General features: G+C 48.7%; 1 protein-coding gene across 2 annotated transcripts in view; it reads left to right on the top strand.

Annotated features, from left to right (window-relative positions):
- Positions 1-17,578, top strand: part of CPSF7 (cleavage and polyadenylation specific factor 7) — a 29,086-nt gene that overhangs the window by 4,907 nt on the left and 6,601 nt on the right. For both annotated transcript variants that reach the window (XM_040409368.1, XM_040409369.1), the window contains exons 2-5: positions 1,764-1,976; positions 5,034-5,137; positions 7,438-7,583; positions 17,106-17,535. In XM_040409368.1, the coding sequence (XP_040265302.1) occupies positions 1,764-1,976; positions 5,034-5,137; positions 7,438-7,583; positions 17,106-17,535 (893 nt within the window). The remainder of the gene's footprint in view (positions 1-1,763; positions 1,977-5,033; positions 5,138-7,437; positions 7,584-17,105; positions 17,536-17,578) is intronic.

Genomic DNA, 17,578 nt, shown 5'->3' with positions numbered 1-17,578 from the left:
GAGGTGACAAAGAACCCAATGGTCACTCCAAAGATCCGTGTGTAAATGGGAGAAACCTTCAGAAGATCAACCATCGTTGCAGCACTCCACCAATCTGGGCTTTATGCAGAGTGTTGAGGAAAAAAAGCCTCTCCTTAGCAAAAGACACATGAAAGTTAGAAAAAAGGCACCTAAAGGACTCTGACTGAGAACCAAGATGCTCTGGGACGGCGAGACAAGTCAGTGTTGAGGAAAAGCTGAGTGGAGATATTCTTAATGAAAATCTGATCCAGAGTGCTCTGGACCTCAGACTGGGCTGAAAGTTCTCCTTCCATCAAGAAGCACAGGACTTAAGGGCAACTCTGTGGATGTTCTCGAGTTGCCCAGCCAGAGCCCTGACTTGAACCTAATTGAAAAATTGAGACTTGAACATGGCTGTCCACAGATGGTTTCCAACCAGACAGATCTTGAGAGGATTTGCAGAGAAGAATAGCAGAAAATCCAGGTGTGCAAACCTTGTGGCATCATATCCAGGAAGACCACGGGCTGTAATCACTGCAGAAGGAGCTTCAACTAAGTAAAGGGTGTGAATACTTATGTCAACACAATTTTATTTTCCCCTCGAAACGGATAGGAATATGGCTTAAATAAGTGAGGTCAGGAGATCAGATGAAAGCTACACAGTCCTGAGATGACAGGATTCAAAGACAGACTGTGACAGCTTGCAAACCGACTGATTTTTAACCCTTGTATCTCAGAAACGGCTGAACATTTTTAATAAAAGACCAATTGAAAAAATGATTTTTAGCCCCACATGAGTAAAATGCAGTCATAAAACAAAATTTGCCCTGAAGATATCTATAGCCTTTAAGTGATCAGCGGATGGGTGAGACGGTTGTTCGTTGTTTTTATATTTTTTTTCTTCTTCCTCTGCATAATTAATGTACCAGTCTGTTATTGAAGATATCTAGAATGTCTTTTGAGCCAGAGACGAGAAGCAAAATTTTTAATCCTGCAAGACCTAAAGTTGCCCGTGCACGGCCTTTTACAGCCTGCAGTGCGCCCTCTGTTCATTTCCCCGCTCTGTTCTCATTGTAGAGGCTCTGCTCTCTTAGCAATGATACACTTGCCGGGCCCTGGCAATTACAGTACAGAGGGAGCAGCAGTTGCAGAGAGAGCAGGACCTCTAGGTGTAATGGTAACTCCCCCCCCCCCGTTGCTCCTAGAGGCTCATTTTCATATATTACAACATCATTTTTCTCAGCAATGCGGACACATATGAACATGGGACCAACACAGATGCCTTCAGCTGCCAAGTGCACATGTAACAGGTCAGCCGGTGTCATAGGGACAGATCTACTGATAGATTCCCTTTAAAGGGGATGTCCAGCCTTTGCGATAGATGCGGTATCCTCAGGATAGGCTATCAGTAGCTGAACAGTGGGGGGTAAACACCCTGCACTCCCGCTGTTCAGGTGTAAATCTGCCTCTGGAAGTGATGTCCTAGACCTCATTAGAGGCTAGATGACCCCTTTAACTTGTGCTCGGGGTTTGTTGGTCATCTGTTGCCTCAGAGGCACACAGATCTGCGTGGGAGCTGCTTATATAAAATTTTATAATAATTTAAAATCAACCCTATTTGCACAGATGTCTTTCTATTAGATGCATGTGAATAATTGAGAATGTGTGCATGTCCTTACATTACCTAACATTTACGCTGGTCCTCTGCATGCTGCCAGTAGTTTGCTGCCAGGATTGATAATACTGCTTCTGCCTTTCCCTAGGAATCTGAGTTTGCTGCTGAGCAGCTAGACTTGTATGATGATGTCTTGGCAGTTGCATCTCTTGGTCCGGTTCACAATGATGGGAAGACTAATGAACCGACCTCCCCGGTACAGGCCACTTTAGCCGAATCCAACAAGAAGACTCCGGCCATGCTGTACACCTACAACAATGTGCGTGTGAAGGCCTCTGTGTACATAGGAAACTTCACGTGGGTGAGTCTGACGAGTTCTTCTTGTCGAATAAGCATCCCTTAAAGGGGTTGTCTCACTTCAGCAAGTGCCATTTATCATGTAGAGAAGGTTAAGGCTACATCTACACGACGACATTTGTCGTGCGACAGATTGGTGCGACAAATGTTGCGCCCTATGTCACGCGACAATTTTTATAATGGCAGTCTATGGTGTCGCACTGCGACATGCTGCGACGCAACAGTCGCAGAAAAATCCATCTCGAATAGATTTTCTGCGACTGTTGCGTCGCAGTCGCAGCATGTTGCAGTGCGACACCATAGACTGCCATTATAAAAATTGTCGCGCGACATTAGTGCAACAAAATGTCGCGCGACAAATGTCGTCGTGTAGACGTAGCCTAATACAAGGCACTTACTAATGTATTGTGATTGTCCATATTGCCTCCTTTGCTGGCTTGATTCACTTTCCCATCGCATTATACACTGCACGTTTCCATGGTTACGACCACCCTTCAATTCATCAGCAGTGGCCGTGCTTGCACTCTATAGGAAAAAGCTCCGGCCTCTCTGGTGGCCGGGACCGTGGGAGCGCACATAGGGTGGTGCTTTATTTTTCTATAGTCTGCAAGCACAACCACCACTGATGGGATTGCAGGGTGGTCATAACCATGGAAACGAGCAGTGAAAAATGTGATGGAAAAATGAATCCAGCCAGCAAAGGAAGCAATATGGACAATCACAATGCGGGATTTCTGCAGTCACTGTAGGGCAAGAGTGTTATCAACCACTGCACCTTGCATTTTGCCTCTGAGTCTGAGAATTTCCCTTTGGCTTCTGCCAGGCTGCTATATGTTGGTATGCCTTTTCTGCTGCATAGGATACATCGGCGGCAACTGTGGGAGCAATAGGGTATAGAGTTCTTTCATTTAAATGCAGTGTGAATAGAGTTTAAGGACTCTGTCCCTAGTTCAGTGCTAGTGTGGCAAGTGGCGCAGTGTTAGGCTACTTTCACACTAGCGTTCGGAGCAGATCCGTCTGATGATTCATCAGACGGATCCGCTCCGATAATGCAGACGTTCGCATCCGTTCAGAACGGATGCGTCTGCATTAAAACTTAGAAAATTTTCTAAGTGTGAAAGTTGTCTGAGCGGATCCGTTCAGACTTTACATTGTAAGTCAATGGGGAACGGATCCGCTTGAAGATTGAGCCATATGGTGTCATCTTCAAGCGGATCCGTCCCCATTGACTTGCATTGTAAGTCTGGACGGATCCGCTCGCCTCCGCACGGCCAGGCGGACACCCGAACGCTGCAAGCAGCGTTCAGGTGTCCGCTCACTGAGCGGAGCGGAGGCTGAACGCTGGCAGGCGGATGCATTCTCAGTGGATCCGCCTCCACTGAGAATGCATTGGGGCCAGACGGATGCGTTCGGGGCCGCTCGTGAGCCCCTTCAAACGGTGCGCTCGAGCGGACACCCGAACGCTAGTGTGAAAGTAGCCTTAGTTGACCTAAAGGGAAAAAATATTGATGACCTATCCACAGCATAGGTCATCCATATAACATCGCAAGGGGTCCGAGTCCTAGGACCCCCGCCAATCGGCTCTTTCGGGAAGCTGTAGCGCTCACCGGAGCTCTGTTGAGCGTGGCAGTCTCCCAGGTGCCTACCAAGCACAGCGCTGTACATCATATAGAGAGTCTGCATGGTATTGCAGCACAGCCCCATTGTCTTGAATTGGGGGTGAGCTGCACCTAGGCCATTGTGACCAATGTACGGTGATGTCACATGGCCTAGGAAGAGGCCATGATGCTCACAGAGGACCCTGCCTCTTCTAACAGCTGCTAGGGCAGAGGTCCCGGGTATTGGATCCCTGCCAGTCTGATATTGATGACCTATTTAGAGAATAGGTCATCAATATTAATTCCCGGATAACCCGTTTTAAAGAGGTTTTCTTATGTCGCTGTTACTAAGGGAAGGTTAGACACAGTCCCGAGTACCAGCCAGGCGGGAAACAGTGGAGCGGGCCCCTTCAAACAGCTGATAGATGGGGGTGCTGAGAGTCCTTCACCATTTTGAGGATAGGTCTATAATATCACGAAAGCGTAAAATAAACCTTTAAGTGTAAGACTGTGTTGTTCTGAAAAAGCACAGAAATGCGACATTACAAGGCCAGATAAAATTTGTAACTAATAGCGGACAGCATCCCTAAGAGGTACAGTTTCCAAATTTCACAAAACGTGGCGGCACTGAATTGCGTTCCAAAACTCGCAGGAATACACATCATTATTGACGGCATAGAATCCAGAAGTTTTTTTTTTTTATTCTTTCCTTACTTCCCATCCCACCCTCCTCTCTTCCCATCCCACCCTCCTCTCTTCCATTCTCTTCCCATCCCACGCTCCTCTCTTCCCTTCTCTTCTCTTCCCATCCCACGCTCTTCTCTTCTCTTCCCATCCCACGCTCCTCTCTTCCCTTCTCTTCCCATCCCACGCTCCTCTCTTCCCTTCCCTTCTCTTCCCTTCCCATCCCACCCTCCTCTCTTCCCTTCTCTTCCCTTCCCATCCCACCCTCCTCTCTTCCCTTCTCTTCTCTTCCCATCCCACCCTCCTCTCTTCCCTTCTCTTCTCTTCCCATCCCACCCTCCTCTCTTCCCTTCTCTTCCCTTCCCATCCCACCCTCCTCTCTTCCCTTTTCTTCTCTTCCCATCCCACCCTCCTCTCTTCCCATCCCACCCTCCTCTCTTCCCATCCCACCCTCCTCTCTTCCATTCTCTTCCCATCCCACCCTCCTCTCTTCCATTCTCTTCTCTTCCCATCCCACGCTCCTCTCTTCCCTTCTCTTCCCATCCCACACTCCTCTCTTCCCTTCTCTTCCCATCCCACGCTCCTCTCTTCCCTTCTCTTCCCTTCCCATCCCACCCTCCTCTCTTCCCTTCTCTTCTCTTCCCATCCCACCCTCCTCTCTTCCCTTCTCTTCCCTTCCCATCCCACCCTCCTCTCCACTCCTTTCTTAGATTCACACCTATCTCTTAATGTATTAAAAAAAAATTGTAACTGATGATATTTCATATTTCATTCACCAGTGGACGACAGATCAGCAGCTGCTCTCCGCCATCCGCTCAGTTGGCGTCCACGACCCTGTGGAACTGAAGTTTGCAGAGAACCGCGCTAACGGAAAATCGAAAGGGTGAGAATGAGCACATCCTAAATGTTTTATCTAAATGAGGTGCAAGAATCAAAGTACATTTTGTAACATTCACAAATAAGTTTCAGTTCAGAACGTGTCTATATCAGTGAATAGTACTTTCCTAATATAACACTGCTATGAAGCATCGTTCTTGGAGTTAGTGACCCAATCATAGCACATAGGGCTGCAGAGATGGGTTTTATGAACGATTTATACCTTATGTTGAAAAAATCGGTTCCTCTTTTATTTCTCGTGGAATAGTATTACTCAACAAGTATTTACTAAAGCAGATGTGTCCGGAGTGGTGACAGGTCCTCTTTTAAAGGGTTTCTCATTAAGGCAACCTCTGTCCATATGCCCTGTTGGGGATCTACATTAATGAGGCAGAGTGGCGACCATCATGTCTCTGCATTACATGCATACTACTGCCGCACCCTCTCCACGTTGACAGGGCCAGGCGTGATGACTCCCTGTCAATCAAAGTGCAGAGGGCGCGGTGGTTGCAGAGAGAGCAGAACCTCTAAGTGTAACAGCAACGCCCCCATTGCTCCTAATAGCTCATATGCAAATGTATTATTGTGAGATCTGAGGTTTGGGACTTAATACGACATAGGTGCATAAAGAGTTTACTAAACTGATAAAAGATAGATATATATATATATATATATATATATATCTATCTATCAGAGAAAAATGGCGCACTGGCAAAAAGTGAAAGGTTGGGTGCACGTTCTTGAGGGAATAGGCTTTTTACCCCAATAAATAGTCCAGAAAATGAACGGCACTCCAGTAGGTCATGAACAAATAGCTCCTTTATTCACCCGTGCGGTACAACGTTTCAGCTTGAAAAGGGCTCTAGTATTGAGCCGAAACGTTGTACCGCATGGGTGAATAAAGGAGTTATTGTTTCATGACCTACTGGAGTGCTGTTCATTTTCTGGAATATATATATATATATATATAATATTTATTCGCACAGATATACAATGATGTAAAATTAGTCATTGTCCAACGAATGGGCCAGCTCCACATCAACCAGTTCCCAACATGTCACTCGGCTGATGCCCATATGACACAGAGGTGATGGTAGCAAGACACATTTCACTCTCATGATGTCTTCAATGGAGCTCCGCTCTTTATTCCATAGCTGTTTTCTAGTCTCCTGGGCCCTCCTAAAGGTCAGTGCGCATGTACAGTTACTTCATACTGCAGGAATGCGGACAGTTATCAGGCATCACTACATTTCAAGGAATTAAAGGGGAAGGACTGATTAAAACCTTGCTACACAGCATATAATAAAACCTCAGCAATGCAGGAACACGGGGCCAACACAGATGTCTTCAGCTACCAAGTGCACATGTAACGGCTCAGCCAGTGTCATAGGTACAAATCTGCTGACAGATGCCCTATAATGGCTGGCATGTAATACATTGTTGCAGGCTGGCTTCAGTTAGGGAAGGGGTTGTCTACATGAGAACTGCCACACTGGCTGCGCACATGCGTACACTATTCATTTTCTTTTTGAACAAGCTTTAAGCCGCTGACAGTGGAGCTTCACTCCTTGTTGATGCAGGATGGTTTTTTACTTTGTTCAGCGGGTTTTTAGCCTCCCAAAATAAGGGCTCATGCACACAAATGTACGCTAGCCGGGCCTGTATTGCGGCCCGCAAACAGCGGGTCTGCAATATACGGGCCCCGGCCGTTTGTGCACCGATCACGGATGCGGACTCATTCACTTGAATGGGTCCACAATGCAGAAGGAGCGGAACGGAGGCACTGCAAAAAAAATAAATAGAACATGTTCTATTTTTTTGCGATGAGGACCGATCACTGACCTGTTCAAGTTGAATGGGTCTGGATCGGTCTGCTGAAACTGCACGGATGTTGCCTGTGCATTGGGGGCCGCAAATTGCGCTCCCCAATGCATGGAACGGCCGACACACGTTCGTGCGCATGAGCCTTCAATCTGGAGGTTCCACTAAAGAGTTGCAATTTTTGTGTTTAGTTGTACTTTGAGGCAGTTGAACACAAAGGAGTCAATGTTCCTTAATCCTTTTCCAGCAAGAGTCTCTGAATAAAGTGCCCATAGTCAGTGACAAGTGCAAAGGAAACCCCTTCCCCGATTTCGGTCTAGAAGCCACCCAGAGTTTCCTATATCTTAAGTCTGTCGGATGTATGGAAACGAGAGCGTATACGTTTGTGAATGTTACCAAATGCTTTTTCAGGTAGGAGGGTAATGCACAGCTTTGTCGTAGACTTGTCCCTGTGTGCCCGATGTGTTAATGGTCCCTGTAATGTAGGTATGCTGAGGTGGTCCTCTCTTCAGAAGCCTCTTTGAGTCACATTTTGGAACAGTTGCCTTCAAAGAAAGTAAATGGGAAGAAGCTTGATGTTCGACCAGCAAACAGGCAGAGCCTATCATTCTTTGAGGCAATTGCACGAAAAAGTAAGAACCTTTCACCCACTTGTGGTATATATATATCTAAAAAAAAAAAATTGCTCCTAGTCCAACCAGAGCGCCAGTGGTTTTCATCGTCATCAGCATTGCTTTGCGCATTGCTTCACTTGCATTTCTCATGCTGATCGCTACAGTCCTAATGCTTTATTCGTAACCACAGAGAAAAGTTTCAATCAACCGCATGATGAAAGAATGTAGGAAAAGGTTGACGGTACAGCTGGATGATTTTGCGAAAAATAAAAAATCGATCATTTTCAATTTAAAAGGTTGTGCAAGAATAGGCCGGACCTGTAAAAGGAAGCCTACTTACCTGTGTCCTGCCGCCGGCTCCTTCTCCTCCAGGCCTGTCATGCTACTCTGGGCTCCCTCACTGTAAAGATCTGGTTTGACATCGCCTGCAGCCAATCACTGGCCGTGGCGGTGACCGGATCCCCTGTGTCATGATGTAAGGGGAGCTGGTCATCACTGCGACCGGGGATTGGCTGCAGGCGATGTCAAACCAGATGTTTACAGTGGAGCCAGCGCAGCAGTGCAGGCCCGGAGAAGGGGCTGGCGCCAGGAAACGGCTAAGTCACCTTCCCATTACAGGTACAGCACAACCCCTTTAAGAACGATAATTGATTTTTCACAATTAGATTTTTCTCTGGCTATAACTTTATTTTTCTGCCAATGTAGCCACAGGAGATTTTTTTTTGCGGGACAAATCGTTTTCCCCCCCTGTTATTCTGTGGGTCAGTATGATTACTACAATACCAAATAAATATATATATAGTTTTGTTTTTTTCCCACAGTAATAGCACTTTTCAGGTAAAAACAATACTTTTTATTTTGCTGCATTCCAAGAGCAAGGACTTAAAGGGGTGTTCCCATCTTGGACATTGGGGTAATTAGCTAGGATATACTCTCGCGTGCGGCCGCCCTCCATACATTCCTCTGCGCCGAGAATGGGAAGCGCACTACGCAAGCGCAGCCGCCACGCCACTTACTTTAATGGGGCTAATGGAAATAGCCGAACCAGCGCCCAGCTGTTTTTGTCGCTCCCCTAGGAATGAATAGAGGTCGACGCCCGCATGCACAGTGTGCTTTCCAGGACTTTGCGGGCACTGTTCTAAGTATAGGTGTGGGTCCCATAGGTGGGACCCACACCTATCCGACATTGGGGGCATGTCCTAGCGATATGCCCCCAATGTATGAGAGGACACAACCCCTTTAATCATTTTTCCACCAATGTTGCCGTATACAGGCTTGTTTTTGACCATGGTGGGGGGACATAGGACTTATTGATTAACATTTACAGTATTTTTGGGACCAGATCAGAAAAGACAATTCCGTAAAAAAAAAAAATCATTTTCTCGTGCATGGCATTGGGGGACACAGCACCATGGGTATATGTCCAACTACCACTAGGAGGCACTAGACACAAAAAGTGTTGGCTCCTCCCCGTTGGGCTATACCCTCTCCACAGGCACAAGGCTATTCAGTTTTTGTCTAGTGTCCGTAGGAGGCAGACCTGTCCTGCTTTTTTGCAGGTCCTGCTGTTTATTTTTTATTTTATTTTTTATTCTTTTTTTCTCTCTTCTGCAGGTCTCGGTGATCTCCACCGTTATACCTGCTGCAGGCTGGGGCTCCATCGTGTTCCACTTTAGTTGCCCCCCCTGCGGGCGCGTACTTCTGTACCATCGCCGGTCACCCAGTCCCCACAGACTGCATCCGCAGTGGCTTGCCGGCATTCCCACGGTTTCCGTGTTGAGTCTGCCGAAGGGGTGACCCTGCGGAGCCCGAAGACATCAGATGGTGAGTATAGTGAGTATATAGGAGACCTGCTCCCTTCTCCCCTGTCCCTGCCCCAGGGTTAGGTTCCCTCCTGTGGCCAGGGGGGTGGGATCCACCTTAGCTGGGGGTCCTGGGAAGCTTCCATCTTCCTCCACCTTTCTCTTCCCCCTTGGTTGGTTTTTTCTCTCCTCCCTGGCCACACAGTCCAGGCGTCGCTTCTTCTGGGCCTTCCCCGCTACTTTAGTCCCCGGTTTTTGCAGGGACTAGGCCTCATCTTCCATGGCCCGTTCCCGGCTCCCAGGTGCTCTGTTTGCCCTGTTCCGCCCACCCCCAGGCGTCGCTCCCCCCCCCCCCCCCACCCTCCTCACCTAGTTTTGTGGGTCCGGAGGCCCCTCGGTCGGCCGCGATTCGTCCTGCCCCCCTCGCTCCATTCCCGGCCGCCTCATAAATCGAGGCCCCGGCTTTTGGGCCTGCTAGGCCGCGATCTTCCTGGCCCCTCCTCCTTGCTTCCCGGGCTTTTCAGACCCCGCCCGGCCCTCGGGAGGGGCTATCGCTCTCCTCCCTTTACTGGATCTAACGTGGGTTATCTATCCAGTGGATAGATCCTCAGTTTAAAAGAACTGCAGACCCCCTTTAGGTCATTGTCCTATGTACTGTGTGAAGGCAGCTAATGCTGTACATAGGGATCACTCAAGTCGTTCCCCCCCCACCCCTCCTCAATTGCTTCATTTCTCCTGCAGCCTCTATAGCTGCTGCAGCACCTCTTTGGGGAACATGGCATCCGGGTCCAGATATGACAGCCTCTGCTGTCTGCTCTATGAGGGTCTCCTCTCCCAGCCTCTCCTCGGATCGCCACGTCTTTTCACGTGCGTCCGCTGTCTACGAAGGCTGCCATGCGGTCGGCCTGTCCCTGCTTGTGTGCAGTACCTCTTTCCAGACCCCATTGTGTCCCCTGACCAAATCCTTTTGTGTAGGTCCCTTCTGAATGGTCTCCCTCTTTGTCAAAGCCATGGGAACCTTGTCCGACTCTCCCAATCCCTGGCGGAGTCGCTGGACCGCTACCTATCCAATTGCGGCCACCTATGCCCTCCCAGGGTCCTCCCTGCAGATGAGGCATGCTCAGATACCGGGTCCGGCAAGGGGTAGCTCACAGTACAACCTCGGGTGGTCTCAACAGGATTCCACCCCTCCTCGGCATCCTCGGGTCCTCCCCAGGACAGGCCTGAGGCTGGTGACGAATCCTTTCCCGTCACCCCATCCGTTGCCTCGGGGGACACCTCTGCACCGATTCCCTCGGAACAGAGCATCAGGCGGTCTTCCTCCATACAGAAGCCTCTGGGAGGTCAAGACTAACGTGCACGGAGGAACCTCTCCTACCCAGGGTTGGTATCCCCTCTAGTGGATTTTCGGATGGCGCTCCCCTGACTGCACAGGTATTCAACCGCACAGGTAAGGCAGCCGTCCCCGTGTTTAGCATAATGAGTCACCTACTTGGTGTCTCTGGTACGTACGCCTTCTCCTTAACAGGGGGGTACCTGCACCACTGCCATAGGCTGTACCTGACAAGCCTTCCTGGTTCCCCTATACCAGGGGCTATGCTCTACACATTTGAGAGTGTTTCCACCGGGTCCCCATCCTGGTGCTGGTGTTCGCCACTCTACCTCATAACGGGGGTCCCTGTTCTTGGCAAGCGCCTCCTGTTGGTTGGTAAGGAAAAGCAATTATATATGGCTGTTTCCATCCGCCTTGCTCCTTTTCATAGGTAGAGTACCTACACCTACTCCAGATGCTGAAGCCATTACTCCTGGCTGGCTCTATGGTGTTCCATGCGGCACTATTTCTCCCTTCCGGGCGAGATACACAGGCCGCCTTCAATTGCCTTGGCAATTGCACCTGTCTGTTCCCAGCCACTTTGCTCCTTTCATAGGTAGAGTACCTACACCATCTCCTGATGCTGTAGCCGATACCTCTGGCTGGCTCTATGGTGTTCCATGCGGCACTATTTTTCCCTTCCGGGCGGGATATACAGGCCGCCTTCAATTGCCGTTGCAATTGCTCCTGTCTGTCCCCAGACTTTTTTGCTCCCTTTCATAGGTAGAGTACCTACACCATCTCCGATGCTGTAGCCAATACCCCTGGCGGGCTCTATTGTGTTCTATGCGGCAACATTTCTCCCTACGGGCGAGATATAGAGGCCACTTTCAATTGCCGTAGAATTGCCTCTGTCTGGTTCTAGTCGGCACCAAGCTGCCACCTTGGTCCCTTCATAGGTAGAGTACCTACACCATCTCCTGATGCTGTAGCCGTTACTCCTTTCTGGCTTTATAGTGTACCATGTGGCATTTTCTCTCCCTTACCGGACGAGATATTGAGGCCTCCTCCAATTGCCGTGGTCATTGCACCTACCTCATCATAGTGTGCACCAAACGGCCATCTTACTCCCTTCATAGGTAGAGTTCCTGCACCGTCTCTGATGCTGCAGCCGTTACACCTGTCTGGCTCTATGGTGTACTATGCGGCTCTGTTTCTCTTTTTTTTCAGGCGAAATAGAGGGCCTCCTTCAGTTGCCATTTCACCTACCTGATTGTAGTGTGCACCTGTCTTGTTCTTTGTGGTACCGTGCGGCCCTATTTTCCCCTTCCCGGGCGGAATATAGGTACCATTGCTAACGCGGTAGCCGTTGCACCTCTCTGGTTCTAGGGTGCACCATGTGGCCACATTGCTCCGATCTTAAAGGTAGTACCTCTACCATCTCCAGATGCTGTACCCATTACACCTTTCTGGTCGTTTTCTGCACTACGCAGCCATATTTCTACTTTACAGGTTGAGTACCTGTACCCTCCAAATGCAGTAGCATTCCCAGATTCTGTGGCTATGTTTCCACTCTCCTTAGACATGCAGCCACTTTCCCTATATTTTAAGCATGTGGTTGTATTACTCAAGGTGCTGGGCCCTATGGTGCAATCTGTGGCCCATACAGTTTCTGTATTACTGGGTGTTTTCTGCCCCCAGGTTCTAATCTGTGCTGCGGATGTTGGTTTCACCCTTTTGGTTCTTCCATACATCTCCACTCCGTTTCTGTCGTACTCAATGGTCTCCTTGTACTTCTCAGGGCACTGTCTACAACAGGCCATCCTGGTTCTGCATGTGCATGGTTTCCATATCTGGCAGGGGTGGGCCAGCCCAACCCCCACCTTGTCGGTCTAGTGCTACTTATTGTAGCTCCAGTATATGGCTGATCTGTTCTGATCTGGCGGGTGGTCCACATTCAACCATGCTCCCTACACCATGGCCAGGTGGTTGTTGGCCTTTGTGCTAGGGTTGCTCTTGCCATCTCTATAAGGTACTACGGTTTGCTGCGCTTCGCGTTACCCCGCGTTGTTTCCTATTACAGAGTGGCCCATTCCTGGTGGAGTACAGGGATCTCCACTGGATCTTCTACCTTGTTGGGGCACGTAGCTGGTGTGCATCGGCCGCTGCAGCAGTTTTCGGTCATCGCTGGATGTCCTCTGCCACATGGAATCCTTCTGGGGTCATCAGCATTTTTCATCACTGGACGTCCTCCCTGACGGGTCAGGGACAGGACCACTGAGCGCCACACACCTGCCTGGTAGGTAATTTTTCAGCTGGTTGCTCTGGCATCGGACAGGGTCCCGTAGTTCCTTCTGGGTCCAGGTGTTCTCTGTATTCCCTTATATTCTCTGCTTAGTTGTACTACATGACAGAGGGGCAGTCCCCTTGGACCTTGCCGTCGTTTGCACCTGTCAGGTACTTTCTCCCCCCAGGGAGTTTTCAGTACGCCGGTCGCGGCTGGTTTCTACATTTCTGTGTAGTCTCACCCGGCTTTTTCATGGCGACTTCTGCATTCCTTATGCATATGGATGTCTGTCAATTTAGTGGTACATCCCGAGCTGCTGTACTTGTCCTCTCTGGGACAATGTATACAGTTTGCTAGTCACTGTTCTTGGAACGGGTAGTTGTCCATGGCCAATGTCCCTTCCCCTATGGTAGTTTCATCTCTCCTTTCCTGGATATTCTGGCTTGCGTTGTCTTCTGGTGGTTCAGCTCCTGGTTCCTTGTGAGCCCATCCCGGGTACTCCTTCTGGAGTCCCTGGTCCCCGTTTATTTGACCACTCAGGTTCTGCATGGCAATCGTTTTTTTGGGGGGATCGGGGCCTGGGTTGATTGTTCCCTTTTTGGGTTCCAATAGCCTTGTGGTCTTCTTGGGATTCGTGTCTCTTTTCCCATCCTCCCACGTCAAGTACCTGGTATTGAGTGGTTTAGCACAACGGTTTGCAATTCCGCCGTATGGTCTCCTTCGGGAGGGACCTCCTACTGTTGTAGAACCTTTCCTCCTTCGGCGGTTGGAGTACTCTCCTTCTACTTCCATGTCTTTCAGTCCAGTGTGTCCTGCTGAGATTTCCTGGGCCTGTATCTGGTTCCTTTTTTCCCCTGATGCTTCACATGCCCAGAGTTTCCTCTGGTCTTACGCTTCACAGTGATATCTTGTTTTCCGAGGCTCGGGCCTCATCTCCTGTTTTTGGGACGCAGGTCTTACTCTTTTTTCCTGGCTTTTACCTACAACCCCCTCCTTCTCCAAGGGTTGGCGGTTTCCTCTAGCAGCCTTGGGTTTTCGCCTTTTAAATAGGGCGCATAACTTCATCATCTGCCTTGTGGTGAGGGGAGACCTGCTCCCTTCACATGTGAGCCTTGCTACGGCTTCACTCACTCGTTTGGCTTCCAGTACTTCCTTGTTTCCTTCTCCCCTGGCCTGTCAGGGGTTGACCACAGGTTTTTTCGCTCTTTGGGTCTGAGACAATTTAGAGGGTTAGGTAGTCCCAACACGCGGTGCTGTCCTAATTTTTTCTCCAGCCCTTGGCTGAGCTCGGTGTTCCCTTTTGCCGCCTTCTTGCATTTGGGATTTTCTTCCAGGCATTTTTCCTGGGGTGCTGACAGTCTTCTCTGATTCTTCCTTGAGGCTTCTTCCTTGTTATGGAACCTCTTGCCCATTCCGTGTTTTCTACTGTTGGGTCACATGGTTCTCCTGCACCTGTATACCCAACCGGTGGCATGGCTGTTCTTTTCCCACCCTCGGGGACTGCTTTGGGACGTCCCATGGTGCTGTGTCCCCCAATGCCATGCACGAGAAAATTGGATTTTTTGTACTCACCGTAAAATCCTTTTCTCGTAGTAGGCATTGGGGGACACAGATCCCACCCTATGTTTTTACTTCCGATTTTCCGGGCTGGTCTCTTGATCTTTCCCGGTACGGGAGTTGTTGGTTCCTTGCTTTTTTTTCTCTCTCCTACTGCTTTTTGTACAAACTGAATAGCCTTGTGCCTGTGGAGAGGGTATAGCCCAACGGGGAGGAGCCAACACTTTTTGTGTCTAGTGCCTCCTAGTGGTAGTTGGACATATACCCATGGTGCTGTGTCCCCCAATGCCTACTACGAGAAAAGGATTTTACGGTGAGTACAAAAAATCCAATTTTTTTGCGTTCATGGGGTGGTTTAAGTAAAGTTATCTTTATTATAAAGGTTGTGAACATGGTGATAATGTGGATCTGCTCGTGTTTTTTTTTTTTTTTTTTTACCATTTAATTAATTAAAGAGGACCTTTCACCTTGAAAAACATTGTGAACTAACTAAGTATGCTGACATGGAGAGCGGCGCCCGGGGATCTCACTGCACTTACTATTATCCCCGGGCGCCGCTCCGTTCTCCTGCTATGCCCTCCGGTATCTTTACTCGCTAAGTTATAGTAGGCGGTGTCTTCCCTTGTCCTGTGGGCGTCTCCTTCTCCTAGGCTGTAGCGCTGGCCAATCGCATTGCAGAGCTCACAGCCTGGGAGAAAAAAACCTCTCAGGCTGTGAGCTGTGCGCTGCGATTGGCCAGCACTACAGCCTAGGAGAAGGAGACGCCCACAGGACAAGGGAAGACCCGCCTACTATAACTTACAGAGCAAAGGTACCGGAGGGCATAACGGGAGAACGGAGCGGCGCCCGGGGATAATAGTAAGTGCAGTGAGATCCCCGGGCGCCGCTCTCCATGTCAGCATACTTAGTTAGTTCACAATGTTTTTCAAGGTGAAAGGTCCTCTTTAAATAAACTTTATTAACTATTTTATTTTATTTTTTGTCCCACTAGAAGGCATAGCTTTTATAATGCAGTGGTATACCTTGTATACCAGTGCTATACATCTTATCACTGTGGCAGTGACTGGCAGTCTTTTTGGCTGTATCTGTGACACTGTGTAATAGACGTACAGTTACGGCAGGCCTGGGGGCTTTTGTTTGGTCCTGGCTACCTGGCAATGCATGGGCCCCCCACAATTGCATTCACGGGAGGCCTATAGTGACAGGGAAGGCCCTTCCTTGTGTTTAACTGCCCAGAAGGCAGGGAACGCCATTGACTGTGGCATCTAGGGAGTGAAAAGGCTGGGATCAGGGTTTACTCTGTGCGGGGTTTCTTCATTGCCTGCTCCAGGAACTAAAAAAGGCTGTGTTGAAAAAAATTCAATATGACTATTTTTCAAATGCAACAATATCGCCGGACACTAAAAGGATGACTTCATCAAAGTAATTTGGCTAATCATCCAGCCATAGTTGGAGGTGATCATTTTAGCAACACATCGGTAAGGTCCATCATAAATCTTGTTCACAGTTTCCATTGTATATGCAGTATAATAAGGTACCTTAAAGGGGGACCCCCACCGATTATGAGAACAGAGATCCCGTTCCCTTCGGGGGGCTCCTTGAAATGGGCAGGGTGGTAGGTCGAGTATGCGCTCTGCCACTCCATTGATCTCTATGGGAATACTGGAAATAGCCGAGTAATGTACATGGCTGTCTCTGGAACTCCCGTAGAGAGAAATGGGGCGCCAGGTGCAGCAGTGCACTTACCTGACCTGCCACGCTGTACATTTTGGTGGTTCCCGAGGGGTACGATGTCCCCTGTTCTCATGATCGGTGGGGCAGGAGCTCCCATGGTCTAATACTTTTTTATTATATCCATTATTCTGTAAATGGGGGATAACTTCTCACAACCTGAATACCCCTTAAGAATCCCTTTTGGGGGGTTTTGAATTGCACGTTTTAAAATTTGTTGGTTATTTTATTTTAGGGGAATTTTCGTTTTAATAGGTTGATTTTTATAAAAAAAATTATACCCAAAACTGTCAGCATGTTATTCTTAGTGTATTACACATGTCTGATTTATAGCAGTTATGTATAAAAAGCAGCTCGGCGAGCATGTGTTCTGAATGGATGCCGTTGTGAGACACTTCTGGCGACAGCTTATTTCCCCTGAGAACAAAGGGATTGGGTATGTTGAAATCCAACAGGCCCGATCCTTCTTGTTTTCCCATCTGCCCGGGTAATGTTACATAGTAGATGGCCAGGTGGTCCTGCCATATTCTGAAGGTTCAGCCAGCACCAATGTGTTTCCCCAGATTTAGGTTGCATTCATACCTCCATATTTATAGTCTGTGGCAGGAAATTTACAATTTTCATTGTCTTGGACCAAGTTTGGTGAGTATTCTGATCCTTTCTGATACATCTGTGGCCATGATTTACATAACTGTTTTGGGCGCAATCCACTAAAGAACACAACCCAGTCATACATGTAAAATAAGTCATTAAAGGTTTTCCCTTATTTTGCTCTACACCGTCTTGGTGACAGTCGTTTTTAGAAACGAGGTTCTTTTACATAAATTCTTTTCCATTTTGTTTCTTTACAGCGGAGGGTGTTCCTAATTCAAAGGACTCTGTGGACCCTGCAGATGGCTTCTTCAGCCCCTCTGATCCTGCTCTGTCATTACCACGACCAGAGACTCCCAAAAATGTTGTGCCGTCGTACTTTGCACGCCCACCTTTCATGGACAACAATTCTCGCATCCCTGTTATGACCCTCCCTCGTCCTCCGATGTCCGTTCCTCCCCCTCCTTCAGCTGCCTTACCTGTGGTATACAGAGCCCCCCCAATTCCTCCCATGCACTATTCCCACCTTATGCCCCCACCTCCAAGGCTACCACCTCCACTAATGCCTCCCCCAGGTGGGGTTCCTCCAGCTCTTCATCTGAACCCTGCGTTTTTCCCTCCTCCAAATTCCATGGTCTGTCCCCCACCGGATCCATACAAGATGATTTCCAATCCCTATCTACAAGGACGGTAAGTGTTAAATACACAGGATATTAGATGTTGTACAGAATGA

The sequence above is a fragment of the Bufo bufo genome, chromosome 10, assembly GCF_905171765.1.
Source record: "Bufo bufo chromosome 10, aBufBuf1.1, whole genome shotgun sequence".
Classification (NCBI taxonomy): domain Eukaryota; kingdom Metazoa; phylum Chordata; class Amphibia; order Anura; family Bufonidae; genus Bufo; species Bufo bufo.
The sequence above is the reverse complement of the archived record's forward strand: the minus strand, read 5'-3'. Positions and strand labels throughout refer to the sequence as shown.